The sequence below is a fragment of the Plecotus auritus genome (assembly GCF_963455305.1).
Source record: "Plecotus auritus genome assembly, chromosome: 12".
NCBI classification, from domain to species: Eukaryota; Metazoa; Chordata; class Mammalia; order Chiroptera; family Vespertilionidae; genus Plecotus; species Plecotus auritus.
The window spans coordinates 39752469-39771525 of NC_137778.1; the positions used below are offsets into that span (position 1 = coordinate 39752469).

The 19057-nt window shown below is 50.1% G+C and overlaps 1 protein-coding gene across 4 annotated transcripts in view; it reads right to left on the reverse strand.

Annotated features, from left to right (window-relative positions):
* Positions 1–19057, reverse strand: part of ELAPOR1 (endosome-lysosome associated apoptosis and autophagy regulator 1) — a 46383-nt gene that overhangs the window by 13709 nt on the left and 13617 nt on the right. For all 4 annotated transcript variants that reach the window (XM_080648796.1, XM_080648798.1, XM_080648797.1 and 1 more), the window contains 9 exons: positions 15315–15435; positions 13302–13494; positions 9572–9719; positions 9035–9115; positions 8327–8432; positions 8040–8189; positions 3101–3189; positions 1011–1188; positions 192–320 (listed from right to left, as the gene is read on the reverse strand). In XM_080648796.1, the coding sequence (XP_080504922.1) occupies positions 192–320; positions 1011–1188; positions 3101–3189; positions 8040–8189; positions 8327–8432; positions 9035–9115; positions 9572–9719; positions 13302–13494; positions 15315–15435 (1195 nt within the window). The remainder of the gene's footprint in view (positions 1–191; positions 321–1010; positions 1189–3100; positions 3190–8039; positions 8190–8326; positions 8433–9034; positions 9116–9571; positions 9720–13301; positions 13495–15314; positions 15436–19057) is intronic.

The following is a 19057-nucleotide window of genomic DNA, read 5'->3' on the forward strand; positions in this document are numbered from 1 at the left end:
CGTTTTCCTCTCTGAAAGGAGATTTGGCAGAATGCATGCCTATGAGGGGTGGAACTTTCCAGGGATGCGTGGCCCGGTTAGCTCATTTCCCCCTGGACATCATGAGTGTGAAAACACGTGATGTAGGAAGAGCTGCCGTGGGTGTGGTGTGCAGGGAGCCGAGAGTGTGTGGCAAGGGGAGAGGCCCTTACCTGTCATGCCCTTGTACTCAAAGTTGGTCCCACTGAGAACGGTCGTTTCCATGTTCGTGGGCAGCGTGTTCCACCATTTATATTCGAATCCCACGACAGGCTCAGTCCCCGCTGGGCAGTGGCTGCAATCTGGGGGGACCACAGATCCATGCCTTCAGCAGGAAGGCTGCAGCCACCCTGCCCGGGGCTGCTGTCACACAGACAAGTGGCAACTGTCGTGGGCAGCCAACCAAGGGAGTGCTGATACTGCTGCACAGGGCTATGAAGTTGACCCAGAACATTCCGGCAATGTATTTAAGGAGCTCAGGCTGCACAGGCTGACCCTTCCTGCCCATGTCCCAGCTCTCCTCCTCGCCCACCTAACTTTTCCTTTCCAAACGTAGACGTATCTTCTGGTCTGATCCAACAGTTCATGTGATTTGTCACATTATGAGCAGTACATGCATTCACATGAATAGGGACACAAATCCCCCCAACTCCTCTCTGCACCATGGCTCATACGTCCATATGTGTCCAGCTGGCCATTTCAGCTCCCAGACCTTCCGGTTGGCATCCCTGCCACCAGCGGGGAGCCTCCGGGGGGAGGGTGGGGCCCCTGCAGGCCTGAGTCGCAGTCGCAGTTGGAATGAGAAGAGCAGGCAGTTCATTCTCAAGTGTGACTGTGACCTGCGGACAGAGCCGACCCTGACTGCTCGTCTCCTGAACTTAGTCCTCGGGGCCGTCCCAGCCCTCACTTCCTCCCTCAGAAGGACAGCTGACCACCCTGTGGGTGCTGTGCAAATGGATGAGATGCGGGGACCAGGCAGTAAAGGGGGTTACCAGAGCCGTTGGAGTAAGAGCCGTAAGGGCAGGGCTCGCAGGTGCTGTTGTGGGTTTTGAAGAAGCCTGGGTTGCATGGCGGGCAGCGGGTCTTCACGCCAGAGGCGGGCAGCTTCACCGCCCCCTCGAGATCCTCGTTACAGATTTTCGGCTGGGCCCATTTGTACATGAGCTGCGTCTGCAGAGATAGATCAAGAGCGGCTCAGCCTGTACACAGCTTAGCACATCTTTAGGAAAATTGACTTTGAGGACGGGGAGATTCTGGGCTATAGTGCAAACCCCACCAGGGCGGGGATCTTTATTTTGGTCATTGATGTACCCCAAGCACCTAGCCCAGCGCCCGGCACATGGCTGTGCTCAGTAAATGCATTTGGATGCATGTTGACTGGATGAAGGGGGATATACCTAATGACGCCCTGTGTGACATGGGGTGGGGGGATCAGTTGTCTTCAGAGAAAGCTCGGATTCCAATGTAGAATCTTATTACTGCCAAGGTCACAGGAAAAGCAGCTGGTAAATCCCAGAGCACAGAAAGGCATGGATGGGATTCCCAGTTTGTCTCCTGGGTGCTGTCTTTGCTTTTGCATTTTCTCAGAAAGCTAATACATTTATATGTCAGACCTGGAGACTCAGAGTTGGCGAGAGAGACAGGGCAACAGTCACATAATGGCAATTTTTACACGATCAGACAGATCACCAGATGCCGCAGAACTGAGTCTGAGGTGCAGCGGATGAGATACACGGCCATTCCCACCTGCTGCTGGGGAAGGAGATGATGCTCAAAAATATGAGGGCTGGGGCTGGGGCGGGGGTGGGGAATGAGAGATGACTGTGAGAAACAGTCGCTGCTAGGACCAGCCTTTATCCTGTGCTTAACAGGCAGAATTCAACCAGCCAGCAAACATGTGTGCATGCTAACAGCCAAGCACACGCTCAGCGTGCATGCAGCTTTCCCGACTCCTCATTCTGTCTCCTCGGGAGGCTCTGTTTTAGAGAGGCAGACAGTGCATCCAGAGGGTCTGATCTAAAACAGACCCTCCACTCGTGCCCTGCAGCCACCCCTGCTCGCTGGCCGCTGTTCCTTGCACTCACCAGGCTCACCAGGCACAGGCCCGCCTCCTCTACAGCTGCTGCGCCCCCTGCCCTCTCTGCAACAGCTCTCCGCTCTGTCATTCTCTGTCTCCTAATTCTGTTCTATCTTTTCTCCCTCCCACTTGTTAGCAGGCGGCATATTTGTCACATTGTGACAGTAAATGTTAGCACCCTGCCACCTGCTGGGAGCCTCTGAGGGGGAGCAGGGGCCCCTGCAGGCCTGAGTCACAGTCGCAGTTGGAATGAGAAGAGCAGGCAGTTCTCAGGTGTGACTGTGACCTGCAGACCCGTTGGTTCTTTGTTGTTTCTCCGCGTGCTCCCCAACAAGAATTGAACTCCCTGAGAGGAGAAGTTCCCTTGGTTTTGTTAACTGCTGTGTACCTGGTGCCCAGCACCGTGACTGACTGTTGGAATGAACAAATGACCTCCTCAGAGAGGCCTTCCCTGGGGAGTCCTGCCAGTCCGGGGTCCCCAGGGCCCTGCACATCTTGTTGCCTCGGTCAGGCCCATCTTCCTGCTGTCTCCACGCTCCCTGAGGGCAGGAGCCTGTCTTAGAATCTCTGATTCCCTCTGGAGCTCAGTGCCTAGCACAGCAGACTGCCGAGGAAGGTCTTTCTGAGGCAGAGAGCCTGGGGGCGGGGGAGAGGGGGGGAGGGAACCAGCAGGGACGAGTCAGGCTGTTCTCCCGTGAGCCAAGAGGAGGGGACGAGCCTGCTGAGTGTGTGAGGAAATAGTGTGCACAGCAGACAGGCAACCATTGTGCAGAGAGGCTAAGCGAAGGGAGAAACAGAAAGAAATTAAATGGCTCTTGGAGGAGACAGATGGCAAAAACAGCCTCTGGTCTGAAAGTGAGTGAGGCCATCTCTTTCGCCCCTGCTGGCCCCGAGTCACTCTGCAGGCCTCGGAGGTTTCTCTAGTGCAGCTTCTGTGGCCGCTGGAACCCCCATGTGGTAAAGCCCCGGGAGCGGGAAGAGGGGGCCCGAGACCGAGCTACCCACCTCTCCGTTGGCATCGCAGGCCGTGTGCGTGTAGAAGTAATCTTTGTCGGTGCAGGCTGGGCGCATTTTGCAGGAAGAGGATCCTTTTTCTAAATGGCAAAAGCGAGGACAAGTACTCGGGTCACATAGGAAAGCAGAGCTCTTGACCGCTTGCTCATGACCCTGTGGACCCCAAGATCCCGGGGCACAGCACAACACAGATACTGCGGGAAGCAGCGAAGCCTGCACACCAACCCTTCCCGCGGCCTCAGTGGCAGAAGTCACAGCCCCCCAAGTCCTGCTCAGACGCCCCTGTGCACCGTCCCTGGTGCTGTGAGAGACCACAGCCGCGATGTGGGGCAGGGCGGGGGGAAGTGGACTGACTGGCGGGGGGACCGGCAATGAGGGTGGGTAGCTAGAAGGAGCATCTCACAGGTTAACCACCACCAACCAAGTTCCCTGAAACCTGCCATCTTCCAGGTCAGAATCCTGACTGGGTGTAGTTTCTACTCCTGAGGGGTTGCAGTGAAACAGAAAAGCTTAGGGCAGTGCCTTCGTGCTCTTATTCTAATTCTTTCTCTGAATTTTCTCTTCATATTTTCTTCCCACACCCCCTCCCCCAGCCTCCCAGCATTCTCTGCACCTAATGAAAAACGTCAGCTCTCGTTTCATTTATTCTCCTCTCTGCGTGTTCTCCTCATGTGCCTGTTAGTTCTGCTTTAGCCCTCTGAACCCCTGGATAGCAAGAATTGTTTCAGTTAACCCCTCTTTGAAACAGCAGATCTCACCTGTTAAAAATTATGCACCCTTTTGAGAATTTGAAGAGACCTGTTTTCTCTCTCCAAAAATATACATAACCCATGCATTAAATTTCCAAGAAATTAATTTTCAACAGAATAAGAATCACTGTTTTATAGGCTGAGTGCAAGGCTAGTACCACTGCTGTCACCACTATTTCTAACATGGCTGCAGCGTCACCTGCAGGCAAGCCTTTGATCACGTGAGACTGCCTCACTCTGTTACCTGACAGGCGTGTGGTGGAGTGGAATGAGTTACCCACTCAGACGGGTCTGGGTCTGGATCCTGCTTCATCATTTCGTAGCTGTGTCTCTTTAGGCAAGTTGCTTGACCTCCCTGAGCCTGAGTGCTCTCATATGTAGAAGAGGAATAATAATAATATCTACTTGGCTGGCGCCAGCACACCTGGCATATTGTAAGGAGGGACTCACTAAATGCTGCGAACTCTTGTTACCTGGGTTTGTAGGGGTTATTTTATTTGGTAACTGGCACGGGTTTTTAATAAGGATCAAAAGTCTCTTTCTCTCCCTTCCAGTTAAGGGCTTATTTCTCAATTGAGCTCTTCTTCTTCCCAAGGCACCAAATGAGTTCCCAGATCAGAAAATGTCCCCATGTCGCCTGGTTGGCCTGCACCGGGGAGTTCCCACCACCACGCACCTCCGCGCCTCTTCTGTCCCCGTCTCTTCTGGCCCCGTCTTATTAGCTTGGGCAAGAGGGAACTACTGGCTGAGAAACAGCTGGGGCCTTCTTAGCTCATTTATTTGGTTAACAAGCAGAAGGCCTAATTCAGCAGAGGGATCAGGGACTCCTGTTTTTGACCGACTTGGCCAGGAGAACTTTGGGGGCAGATGCTGAAAACACACCAATTCCCAGGACCCTTATGTATTGGGTTTAGCAAATTGCAAGCTGCTTGTTGGAAAATGCGTTCCAGCCCGGCTGGTGTGGCTCAGTGGTTGAGCATCAACCTATGAACCAGGGGATCACAGTTTGATTCTCATCAGGGCACATGCCCGGGATGCAGGCTGAATCCCCAGTGGGGGACGTGCAGCAGGCAACCGATCAATGATTCTCTCTCATCGTTAATGTTTCTATCTCTCTCTCCCTCTCTGTTCCTCTCTAAAATCAATAAAATATACATATACATATATATATATATATATATACATATATACATATATATATATATATATATATATATATATATATATATATATTTAAAAAATGAAAAGACAAGAAAAAGAAAGTGCATTCCACACTGGGGCCTTTCTCTGCTTGTCAAATATTTGCACAGCCTGACATGCTAGCTCCAGGTTTCAGCAAAAATAGTCCAGCTGTTTACACATGGACAACTGCTAAGGTGGTGTTAATAAATGATTAACCCAAATGCTGCGACAGACCTCACTCACCTGGCTCAGGTTTCATCATGGTGTTTAAGTTGGGCACTAGTCAAATTTGAAAGATTGGCCTAGATGTTTGGGGAAATGAAAAGTGATTCCTGCAGGATTGGGCCTGGCCAGACTGTAAGGAAATAAAGTTTATCTTGGGGCCTCCAACTCCTCTTTTTGCACCTTCTTCTTCCTTTCAGGGTCTTCCCCGCGCCTCAGGAGCATAGGGTTCTCATTCTGATACACTTTATCAGAAGAAAACAGGCCAGGTTCAGACACCACCTCAGATTCTGGGCAGATCCCTGAGCCTCTCTGAGCTGATCTTGATTCGTTTGTAAATGGGGAAGTCACTCTACAATGCTATGAATGATAAATGAGCTAATATTTTGTCATTTGTAAGGTGCCATACAATGACATATCATTATTGCTATCTGTGCCAATAGCATTTTTTTATTAGCAGAGGACTGCTGGGACAGGCCTTAACGTAAATGAATGAATAAAGTCAGTGCTCACTACATGCCAGGCACTGTTCTAAATCCTCCACCTGTATTACTTAATCCCTACAGTGACCTACGAGGTAGATATGGTTACTGTCATTCCATTTTACAGATGATAACACTGAGGCACAAATAACTTGCCCAAGGTGGCGAAGCTAGTAAACGGTACACTAGAGATTTGAACCGCAGTGATTCAGTTCTGGGGTCCATGCTCTAAACCCCAGACTGTTCTCTTAGGAATGAATCTCTAACTATGAAATGTAACACAAAGGAACTAATCCTAATGGTCAAGGTTTAGGTATCAATGAGGAAAATGCTTTCAGTCTGGCTTTTGTACGTAACATCTCTTCCCCCAGGGGCTCTGCCTTAGTCTAGGTCCTGGATACCTGGGCCTGTTGTAAAATCTCCCCACTGGGACCTTTGCCTCCAGCCAGCCATTCCTTTCCTCACCCATTTTCCAAATGGCAGCCAGAGTGGTCTTTCAAAAGCACAATCCAGGTCATGCCCCCAGCTTAAATTCTCTAGTGGCCCCCCACCCCGCTGAAAGGGTCAAATCTCCATTTTTGAGCAGTGGCACAGAAGGACTGGTCCATAGTCTGTTCCCTGCCCGCCTCTCCAAGTAAGCTCCTGCCATGCTAGTCACTCGAAGTTCCGAGCCTTCTGGCTTTGGCTCACATTCTTCCAGAACTTCCTGCCCCATCAAATCACCAACTTGTCTTTCAAGACCCAGTTCATCTCTCGAGACCACAGCTAACGAAGCCTTTCCTCTCTCCCTAGGGAGGAATGACCGCTTTCCTTCTTCGCCTCCACTGCACCCTGCACTCGGCGCTCCTATCCCAGCGCCTCCTACGCCATGAAGTTACTACACTTAGATGTTTCCATAACCACGTTTCCCCTTTTCAGCATAAGCTGGGAGGCAGGCACCAGCTCTAACCCTAGCACCAAGCCAAGCCCTGGCACCTACCAGACACTCAGGACGTATTTGTAAATGGGTGACTAAAGGTTCCCCGGGTCTTTGGTCACTTCCTTCATGTGCACTCCATCATCGGCTCTCATCAGACTCTCTCTGCAGCTTCCCATTGACCCTGTATTCTGGACGAGTCAAGTCCCAAAGAAATGTAACCCTCTTTGTACCCCTAGCTGGTAGGTGGTCGACAGGCTGACCTTGTTCTTCATAGTAAAAACTCACGCCCCAGCCAAAGGGGTGGAGTGGGAAATCGGTGGCAGAAGAATAGACTCCAAGAATTCAGACTCCCAACCTGACACTTCATAACAGCTCTCTGGATAAAAATCGGTTTACATAGAGTTGATCAAAATACTCATAGGTAGTTTTTTAGAACCACCTTGCCATTCAAACCCTTGTACAGCAGCTGGGCTGGAAAGGGCTGGAGACTTAGACTAACAAAGGCTGCCATTGACCGAGCAGGGAAGAAGAATAAGAAAGTCAAGTGGAAGAACAGGAATTTAGACATATAGACAAAAACTTCCCCCAACATCTGAACATTCCTGTTTTGCTGAAATCTAGACTCCTCTGGCAAGATCCGTGGAGAAAAACAGGATTTTTGTTTTAGGAATAGAGTAAAAATAAGCAGTTCACAAGGTCAGTGGCGGGTCTTGGCTGAGCCAACACATACTGTAACACCTGTGTTAAGGTTGGGTGTGTCTGTGTAGGGATATGGGGTCTGCTTGAGAGCACGCCTTGAGCTGGGTTTGTGTATGGTTCTGTGTGAGAAAGAATAAATGAAATAGCTAGTTATGAGTGTTTGCAGGGGGAGAAAAGGGACTCTCTCTCTCTCACTACTAGTTTTTTCAGAACCTGTCTTCGAGATTGGCCCCCTTGCCAACCAGTGGACTGCCTGAGCCAGGGCCCCTGGTTCATAGGTTGATACTCAACCACATGCCATGCCATGTACTTCTTACTGTCTAACACACAATATAAACTTTTATATATTTGTTGTTTATTGTCTGTCTTACCCCCTCCAGCATGTAAATTCCATGAAGACAGGGCACTTTGTCTATTTTGTTCACCAATATATTCCAAACACCTAGAATAGGCCGTGGCAGATAGTAGAAGCTCAATGAATGCCTATCAAATGATTCCATTTTTATTTCCAGGGCGACTGGTAGGACGTGGGTTGGCAAGGTTCTTCCAGGGCCCAGAAAGCAAGGGTTTAAGAATGACCGGTCTGGAGCTTGACCAGAAGGATGGCTCCGCGGCCTGTTTCTCCCTGTGCTTGTAGGTATCTCCCTCCAAATCCTTCCTGCCCTCAGAAACATCACCTGAGTATTTGTCGGGGTCACACTGGTGGCAAGAAGTTTCTTCCTTGTTCGAATAAGAATTTTCTGGACAGAGTTTGCAGAAAGAGGAGCCCTGCTCGTCTGCATATGTGCCGGGTTTGCAGGGGAAGCATTCCGAAGTGTAGGCCACCCCTGGGAAGGAAGAACATAGCAAAGCAAAACCTGAGCCTAGAGACTGAGCCCCCTGGGGACTGGCCCCCACTTTCCTCCTACAGAGTCACAAGGCCAGAAGCTCAGCAGCAGACCCAGGCCCCGCCCCCTCTCCATACCTGTGATGACGATGTTTCTCACGAGCACAGGCTTGGAGACTTTGGACCACACTGAGAAGGCTGTGGTTCTCCAGTAGAGGACGTTATTGCCTCGGTTTAGCTTTACCTACAACCACAGACAGGAGGCGTTGGCGCCGTCTCTTGCTGGGACCCCTCCTCTTACAGTCCACATAGCAGTGCCTATTCTGATCCTCCCCCTCACTTCCTCAGCTTTGCACTTGCCCTTGTCTTGGCCTTCCTCCTCTGTCTTCTGAGCCTCCTCTGCAACCATCTCCCACCCTCAGTCACATACACCATGAGCAACTCTACAGCGAGACTGATGAAGGGGTCTGACGGTAGGGGGAATGGAATTCCTGCTGCTTCTCTGATTCTCCTTATCCATCTCCTGCCCCCAGAAGACCTGGCCTTTAAAAAGGCTGCTGATCCTTGGGGGTCAAGCCATTGGTGCAGCAAGACAGCCCACACCCATGTTTCGTCAACTCAAGAGAGGAACTGCAGTATCCTCATCATGTCAGACTGCAGTATCCTCATCATGTCAGACTGCAGTACCCTCATCATATCCTTCCCTGTCCTCTAGGGAAGGAGGGGTGGAGGCCTGGGCTGGGAGGACGCACTCCTTGGAGGAAAGGCCCTTGGTCCCTTTTCGGGGATTTCTAGGAACGGCTGCATCTCCAGCAGAGGCTGCAGGAAAGCTGGCCTGATGCTCACACTGTGGAATTCCCATCCTTTCTCTGTGGTCCTCATCCACCGGGAGTCATCTGCATTGGGCTGGCACTGGTCATTCTGGACCTGAGGCAGCAGGAGTTTGGGGTCAGAGTCTTCTAAGGAAATGGGTTCCTTCCCCCACGCTTCGGCAGCCTTCCAGAGGCCCCTTCTTGTGGGAGAAGAGTTGCCAATTTCCTTTAGGAACAGAGCTCAGAACGAACGAGTCTTGAAGTAGGGCAGGAGCTAGTCACACACACAAAACGTCAGGCACCGACAACAAGGACATAACCGGTAACTCAGAGAAGCCGTTACAGGCTGTGCACGTGTCTGAGCAGGGCGAAACCCCCAGGATTCCCAGACGCTTCTCCTCCCCTCAGAATCCCTCGCCTCTTGAAGCCTCAGCTCCTTCTGCCCACAGTTCTCTCCAGAGGGTAACAACTGTGGCGATTTCCCAACAGGACTGGGCTTGTGATTCCTGCAGGTGCATCTGAGCCGTGGAGAGCCTCAGCCGCCCACCCTCCCCCTTGGCCAACGGCTTACAAAAAACTCAAAGATGATGTTGGAGTCTGCGTAGTAGTATTCGAAGTTGACGGTGCCCGACTGCTTCAGGTTGACGGCATACATCAGTGTGGCCGTGCACTCGTCCGTGTTGGAGGCGATGTAGTCGCCCAGGGGAACCCACTTGGACCTGTGGGTTGAAACGGGGGCCAAGTTCACTGTCAGGGGCACGGCCGACCAGCTTCATGTGACCTTCTAGGTCTCTGGGGGAATTCTTGATTTGTGATTCACACGCGAAAGCTTAGACCTGAAAATGCTCAGTAAAAAATGACTTCTGAGCCTGGCCAGCGTGGCTGAGTGGTTGAGCATCGACCTGTAACCAGGAGGTCACGGTTTGATTCCTGGTCAGGGCACATGCCTGCTTTGTAGGCTCAATCCCTAGTATGGGGCTTGTAAGAAGCAGCTAATCAATGATTCTCTCTCATCATGGATGTTCCTATCTCTCTCTCTCCCTTCCTCTTTGAAATCAATAAAAAATGTATATATATATTTTTAAAGAGAACGACCTCTGGATCAAGGAACCAAGAGGTGGCCCCACATTATGCCCCCACTATTTCACTGTTTTGCTTGAAAGCAGCTCAGGTCTCCAGTGACTAATAATGTCCCAGTAAGGGGACCTCAGTTGAGTCCCCTGGTTTCCTCCTGTTTGTCAGAGTAGCAATGGCACTTCCAGCTCTTCAACCGTTAGTGTCATTCTCGCATGGAAGCGTATCCAAAGTACCTACGCTGAGCTCATGCAAGATCCCCGCACTAACGTAATGGGATTGATTTCTCCTGTTAAAAGAGACAGCACTGAATGCTGATGTGCTCCCCGGCATCAGCTATAAATAACTGCTGAAGTTGGATGAATAATTAAAAGGGTGCCATAATGGCTTACATTTGCAAAACACATCACAATTCTGGGGTTTGTCGGAGCTGTCCCTGGCGCAGCTCACTTCACACTCAATCAGAACAACATGTCTGCACCGATTTCTAGTGCCAGGCATTGCTCCAAATTCTTACTCTTATCATCTCATCTGATTCTTACCACTGCCTATGAGAGGAATGCTGTTTTTAGGAGGAGGAAGCTGAGGCTCCGGAGTAGTTGGGAAATTTGCTCACGGTCATTTAGCTGTGATCTGCTTATACTAGTCCCTGCTTTGTTTCCCCAGGGCCCTGGGCAAAGAGAAGCAAGTGCTGTAAGAAGCATTCTCACGTGGTGGCCCCCCAGGCACCGCCTGGCTCCCGCTGTGTGGCATTATTTTATAAGTTCAGGTTAGAAAGAAGACACCGCACAGGAAAATTTAGAGGCTTCCCATGTTTGAAAACCTTTTTAATATTCACATATATCTTGCTCTCATTCTTGTTTCGCCTTCATACTGCTTGGCTTCTGTCCTTTCTTCTCCTCTAACATACAACATCCTTTCTGTATCACTCCTCCTTCACTCCTGTTCCCTCTTGCTTATCCCAGTCATGGATCTAAGGGCTGTTTCCAGCACCTTGGCCATGGGACATTTAGCCAGGAACCAAGAAGGAGTCCCTGAAGGATTGTCCTATTTTGTCCCCAGTTATTTATTTCATGTTGACTTTGTGCCAGATGTTAGATGCTGGACATACAACAAAAGACAGACCTGGTCCCCTCCCTCTTGAAGCTTGCATTCTATTTATAGTTGAGAGACAGAAGCTTAGCTAATCACATAATTAATCCCATAGTAATAACTGTGATAAGTGCCATAAGGAGAAGATGAAGCAAGAGTGTGTAACAGGAGCCTGTGGGGTCAGGAATGACTTCTTTGAGGAAGTCACACTTAAGCCCTGAGGAGGGACAGAGAGCGTGGTGGCCAGCCTGGCTAGAGCATAGTAAGCAAGAGGGACGGTGCTTGGAGAGGCTGGAGAAAGGGGCAGAGCGCAGAGGCCAGTCGGGGCAGGTACTGGATTTCATTCCAAGAGCAGTACGAGTCCATAGCATCCAGAATTTTCAGCAGGAAAGTCCTGTGGTTGTATTTGTGTTTTAAGAAAATCAATCTGGCTGCTGAGTGGACAGTGGCCTGGAGAAGGCTGGGAGTGGAAGGAGGTACTAGCTGGGAGGTGTTAGAGGCAGAACCGGCAGGAGGTGGTGCTGGCTGGGATTAGTTTGGAGGCAGTGGACATGGATTCAGGTCAATAGCAGCTCAACTATTGCCTTTCTGTGGGATGGTGGGGAAATCACAAAGCCTCTCTGGATGGGCATCTGCTCTCTATTTCTAGAGAAGAACCCTCCTTCCCCCGCCCAGGGATGTCCTGGACACTTTGAGATCCAGGCCCTTCAGGATCTGTGTCGTGGAAACACAGGCTGTTTTATTAGCCAGCCCACACCCTGCCCCACTGAGAGGTAATGATTTCTGGACTTCAGTGCAGTCCCCAGACAGAGAGAAACCCTTTCTCGCTCGAGTAGGAATTGATTGAGTGAGCCAGGCCTGTACCTGGGTCGGCTCAGCCACGTTCTCTGTTAGGACACAGATGGGGTTGGTTGTCTTAACCTACATTCCCTCTCCTTCCGGCTTTAACCCGCTCCAGCTTTCTCTCGAAGGCAGTGTTGTCGTGCTAATGATTTTGACACAGTCTGAACTCAAACTGGACTCTGAAATGCCTGCTGCCTGGCTCTGACAAGGCTACTTCTAGGAGGTTAAAGTGTAAGAATGGGAGACACTGCTCCCGTTTCAGAAATCCAAGCGTTAATACAGTTCTTCACTCCTTTCTGTCTTTTTGATTGCTCGGGCATGGGAGACACTTTCATGGATGTACTTTTCTCCCATATTCTTCGCCAATATTTAACAAAGAGCAGTGGACGATGGTCTTTTACATCCATGCATCCCCCCACTTCCTCCCCTAGGACCCCGCGTTGCCTCGCACACACTGCATCATTTGAAGGTGGCAGCTTGGGGCAGTAGAAAGCTTGGGACCGGGTGCGAGTTCCAGGCTCACCAGCTGTAAGCTGGGTAACCAAGGACGAGTCACTCGCTGAGCCTCCAGGTCCTCACCTGTGAAATGGGGACAGTCATACCTATTTCACAGGGTTCTCGTGAGGATTAAGGCATCCGGAATAGTGCTGAACAACAGAAGGCATGTCATTCATTCCTACCCCTGGCGTTATGTATTCAAAGATTGTGACAAGGAAAGCTTACCAGTTCTACAAGCACCCTGAGCTGAGCTTTTCCATTACTACAAATATCTCCGTTTGAGCTGGGAAATTTTCACTCACTGGAGTCTCAAAGGATTTGAAAGCCACCACAGACCGAAGCTCTGGTCCTGCTCTATCCCCCCTACACCTCGGGGTTGGCAGTCCAGTTTTAGAAGTTAGCACCAAAGCTAGGAAGATGCCCGGTGCTTCACCCACTGTGTTGCCATCAAGGTGAGGATGTGTATTGGCTGACCCAGAATTCCATGGTGGAAATGCAATTGGATTTTGTTTTAAATGGACTGGGCCATTGGACCCGTGGCCATCTTACTGACCTCTCTCTATTTCCCCATGTTTTTCTCCTGCCACAAATGCTTGTCCATCACTAGGAAGCTTATGTCAGTGAAGGGGCCAAGGTGGACGGACGTCCCACCTAACAGTGCTGTGGGCACCTGCTCCAGCCCTCACCCTGGGCTCCCTCCTCTCCACCCTCCCTGCCCGCCTGCAGAGCAGGAGTGCCCCTGAGCCTCTTCCCAGCACGGGGAGGAGGGAGCTCGTGGGTGGGAGGTGACTCACAAAGTGCAGTTCTCAGTGGACTCGTTGGTGCTGTCGTTGGTCTCCACGTTGGATGAGAGGCTGGCAAAGCCATGAGGCAGCTCGTCCCACTCATCGAACCGGATGCCCGTGCCCAGGGAGTAGCGGCCCTCAGTGCAGGGCTTACAGGACTGGTCCTTCATGTCCAGAAACTCCCCAGCTTTGCAAGAAAAGGCTGGAACACAAAGCAAGGACAAGGGTGGGGTGGTGAGGCCGCTGCTGCCCCAGGAGGAGTGGGCAGGTTCTGGGCACCCTAAAGGGAGGAGCCGAGGGTGGAGGTCTAGGCATTGGGCCCACTAAGCATTAGAGCCATGCACGTCTTGTCCAAGTCCGTTAACATGGAAGGTCCAGACAGGCAAATCCACAGAGACACATGGTGAATTTGTGGGGCCAGGGACTTGGGGGAGAGATGGCTGGTGGATTTGATGTCTCTTTTTGGGGAGATGATAGTGTTCTGAGATTAAATAGTGGTGATGGTTATGCAACTCTGAATATTCTAAAAACTAAGTGAACTTTACGCTTAGAGGTGAATTTTTATGACATGCAAATTATATCTCAATAAAGCTGTCATTTAAAAAAGAAACAGACTTGGGGCTGTGGAAGCTCTGCCTTGCTGAGGGATTTGGGCTTATCCCAGTCAATCTTGTTTCCTACGGGAGTAGCCGTGGCCATTCCGAGGCCTCTCCAGGGAAGAGGACACCGTGGTCTCTCACGCCGACCCCTCTGAAGGGCACCTGGCCCTCCAGCCTTGAATTCCCCCTTGAGTCTCTGTCTCCTTTCCGGTTCCACTGACCGTGCAGGTTGGGATTCTCATGACCTGTTAGCTCACCCTCTGCAGTGTCCTCCTAACTAGTGGCCTGTTTCTAATGTTTCTGCTCATTTTGTGGTCACAAGTGTCATTCTAAAACATTGAGCTAATTAAAAAATAATCAGGTGCTCCTCTTTGGTTACAGAATTAAGCTCTCAGCCAGCCTTTCCAGCTTATCTCCCACTGCAGACCTTTCTCCAGCCCAGCCCCATCCTCACCTTGCCCGTGTTGTCTTCATCCCAGATCACGTGTTCTTCTGCCTCCAAACTTTTGCTCAAGTGGTTCCGGTCCCTAATAAGTATCCATAGCTCCCATTCCTTTTCACCTCGTATTAACACATCATATGGATGGGAGCCTGCCGCCAGCCCTGAGCTCCTCCAGGGACGCTGGCTCAGTGACTGACACAGGAGCTCTCCATAAAGGCCTTGCTGACAAATGAATGGATACATAGGAGGAGCTCGATAACGCTGGCCCGGTTAACAGAAGATGGCTCATTTGTTTCCATTAGTCACACCTCCATTCTGCTCGGGTCCTAGCAATATTCATTCACTAATTTAACAAGTATTTATTTGCCCACTTACCGAACCAGGCACTATGCTAAGCTTATTTTAGAATTTAAATGCCCTCAATTTCCTTTCCAGATTTTCAAGTGTTCCTTGATTCTAGTCCCTGCTTTGTATTGTTACTCCCTTTGCATATCTAACAAGAGCAGTGGCTGATTGCACAGTCAGCTCCAGTCTCAGCTCCAGTCGGGGAAGGTTCTTGTTTCCTGAAGTGATGCCCAGTGTGTTTTAAATCCATCTTCTCTGGCTTCCTTTTCAAGGACGAAAGCAAATTGCAGTCTTTCTAATGACCAATTGTGGCTGGTGAGTGTCGACTGGAGGCGTGCACAGGCAAAAAGGGAAATGTATGCACACTGAAAAAAGCATCTGCGTGGCACACAGCTGGAATTACTGACACTTTATACCCTAATGGGATTTAAATTTTTTTTAAAAAGCGAATTCAGATACCCAGTTTGCATCTGTGAGATAATCTCCAAAGGGTTGAGGATGGGGACTGAGTGGGAAAAAGACCTGATTCCTTAAGGCAGCTTCACTGTCAGGGAGGGCCCCGCTTGCATGGCAGGAGGCTTGGGGCAGAGGCTAAAGCTGAGTGACAGGTGGCCCTGGAGCGGGATGGCTGCTTACAGCACTCGGTGCCCTTGACGGGGTCCGGGAGGCTGGTGCAGAGGCCTGGGGTGTGCGGCACAGCAACCCTCCACCTGGAACTCATGCTGTCACATGCCGTGTACTCGTAGTGGTACTCAGACTGCAGAGGAGAGAACGGCGGGCAAAACGCGCGTGAGTGTTGATCAGACCGTACCAGCTTCTCGCCCTTCCTCCCCAGCACCAGAGCTAGTGACCCTCATCAACACAGGAACACCCTGAGACCCTGGTGGGGAGCAAGGTATCATGGGAGCTATCATTATTTAGAGCACTCCTCTCCACCCAGTCATGGTCTCTAGCCTTTAGAAATCCTTTCCTTTTCTTTTCTTTTTTGGGGGTGACTCTCTTTGCTGTTATGTATAAGTAATGTCCTGATAGTACTGAACAGACTAGAAACAGGTGGAGTTTTTCTTATCCCAAACTGTAGAATTTATGAGCAAGGACTATCCATTAAAAATTTCCAAAGGATTGTCACAGAAGCTGTATCTCTTTTACCCTGTACTCCTCAGGCTCCCCTCTGCCCAGAAAGACGATGCATTCCCACCTCCCATTTTAAAATTGTCATATTTAGCCCACGCAGGTGGTGTGCTCTCATCCTGTGGGCCTGCTCGCACCTGATTTCTCCATGCAGTGGGAAGCTCACAGTTCAGTTGCTTTACTTGAACTACGAATAAGCTAAATAACAGCAGCACAACAGCCAAATCAACCACTAAGTAGGACAACAAAAACCATTACTTGGGAGAGAGAAGACAGAATGAATGTTTATTCTTTTAAACGTCTTGTCATAAATAATAGAGCGCAGAATTCATTTGACTTCGGCTCTGACAAGTATTTTACAATCTGCCCTAAAACTATATTAAAACACAGAACTACTTCGTATTATTGTGTCCATAAGGAAAATAGATGTAATGTCGCCTCTCAACCCTGATGAGAGCATGGATGCATAACGCGTGTAAATGCAAGGAGCTGAGCCTGCAAACGAGACAGCTAACCTCAGCATGCGCCAGGCCCCGAGGGGAAAGCTTTTCCTCTGGAAGAGGGGCCACACTGCATTTCCTCTGTTCCAAGATGCCCGCTTCTTTCCCATTTTAGCCTCGGTGAGATCATGATGTGTGACTTATAACTGACACGAGGAGGAAGCATCGTGCCACGTTTTAACTCTTTGTGGTACATAACAAATGGTGTGTCTGAGAAGCAGCGGCACCCCAGACTTGTGGAAATAAGCGAAACGTGAGTTTCTGTAGTTCAAGACACTTAAGGTGATAAGAGAACAATTGTAGAGCTCCTCTCTTATTTTCCTCTATTGTAAATATTTACCAAATATATATTGTACACCCAACACTTATAGGTACCAGATAGCATGCCCGGTGGGGCTCAGGGCCGCCACACACAAACTCAGCACTTTCTTCCCGAGGGAACAGATGCAGAGGACAAGGGCACAGTTTGACTGTGAGGCTAACTTTTGATGAGACTCTTCGGCTTTGCATTTCGACGTCGCTGTCCTCTGGGGAAGGAAAAACACCAGGATGGCAATTCTTTGTGCCTTTGGCTAATATCTCTCGGGGTCTATTTTCCCTCCTAATTCCAGTCTTTTCCTTATCTCAGAGGACCCTCAGATAAATAGGGCAGGCAATTCCACATGTATCAGTTCCAGGTCTAAAAATGATGTGTTCCAAAGGGTTTTGCTGCAAGAATGAGGGGTCAAACCCACGGTATGTAAATAAGTGCTATGTAAATAAGTGCAATGCGGAACTGAGCGGAGCAGGCAGAGAGGATTCAGCCCGGAGCAGGCAGAGAGGGTTCAGCCCGGAGCAGGCAGAGAGGGTTCAGCCCGGAGCAGGCAGAGAGGGTTCAGCCCGGAGCAGGCAGAGAGGGTTCAGCCCGGAGCAGGCAGAGAGGATACAGCCCGTGAACGTATCATGCCGGTCATTAGCCTAGTGCTTCTCAGTTCCCGCTTCAGTCTGCCTTCACCCAGACAAGCAGAGCGGGGTTGTTCCCTTCCTTGTACAGATGAGGAAACACTCTCAACGGGGTGAGATGTCGTGTCCAAGGTCACACAGCTGGAAGGTCACAGAGTCAGAACCCAGGCCTTCCCACCAGGAATCCTCCACCCTCAGACCTCGAACCAAACACAGACTCACGCTGGGCCAGACTTAACAGCCAAATCTAAAAATTAAACAAGACAGCGTTGGCTGTCTGCCAGCAGCCAGGCTCTCTCTGAGGCCTGAGCACTGGTGCTAAAGTACCTAATCTGTGCCAGCAGATAGCTCAGCCCGCTCTGTCTGCATTTGGTCTTTTGGAGACACACGGGCCAAGACCATTTCTTTTCATGGCCTTTCAGGAGACCCACGCGGGGGAGGTTTGCTGGGAAAATGGTGGTTCCAGCATGTGCTAATTTACTTCCTGTCACCTGGGGATATTTACACCATCCAGGGTGGCTGGCTCTGCTGCAGCCATTTCAGACTGAACACTTCGCGCTCTCACGATGCAAGACATAAACTTAGACAGTTCAATCCGAGACATAACTGGCAGCAGTCCTCAGTTACGTTCTGTGAGCAAGTCAGTTCCCCAACAGCGCCTCCGTTTACCCAGTGACCTGTCTTGGGAAGGGTACAGTCTGCATGATGCACAGATTCGCAAAGGATATTCAGTGCGTATGTCAGGCACACAAGTCCTTGCTCCCTCCCCCTGCACAATGATATGAAAATATCCAGATCACAATTTTAAATGGGGCACAGGAGGCAGTGGCTGCTGCCTGTTCACCAGGAAAAAAAGGGGAGGGTGATGAGGGGTGGGCACCTTGTTAATCTGCCCTCCCCTACATCACCCAGCCACACACCATTCCCCCGGGGAGCATGAGAAAGAAGAGAAAAAACCTCCAAGTTGGAACCTGCCTTGCCAAATATTCAGCTATCTATAGGGAACGCGAATCTTTTGGCCCCAGAGGAAGAAGAATTTACTCAGACCCACATGATTTGGCCTTGGTGGAATTGGCGAATGAGGTGGGCAGTGCTCCTCTGCCAAGGCGTGGGCACATGCCCACAGGAGGTCAGTCAGATGCTCTCCCTGGGCAGGTGGGAGATGGGATGAGGGGCTGAAGGACACAGCCATGAGCAGGGACCTGAGGTGGGTGGGACGTGAGGGAAGGATGGGGCAGCGGAAGGTCCTCAGGGAGGTGACCTTCAAGGGGATCATTTGACTGGTCATTTGACTCCTCTGAGCCTCAATCTTCTCATCTGTAAAATGGGAAAATTGGACTTAGGCAGTTTCTAACTTCTAAGATTTATCCCGGTCCCAGTGTCTTATTTCACGGCTGATACTTGCATGAAAATATGTTCTTCCTTCCACCTTTTCTCCCGTCAAAGGGGCACACCCAGATTTAAAAATTACTTTCAAAGTAATACAAGTTCATTCTAGAAAAGATGGCAACTCAGGCGACCATGAAAAAGAAAACCTGCCACGAGTCCACCAAGCACAGACACCACCTGTGACATGTAGGGCATTTCTCTCCAGTCTTTCCATGCACGTGCGGACGTTTTAAAAACAAAATGAAGATCACGTGGTATGTAGTTATGTATTCTGATTTTTTAAAATTTATTTTTTACATTTTAGGTCACAAGCACTTTCCTATGTCTTTCATGGTGGCACCAGAGTTTCTTTAACCATTCTCTATTGTTGGACATTGACTTTTGTGCAGTTTTTCATTATTTAAATAGCACTCCAAT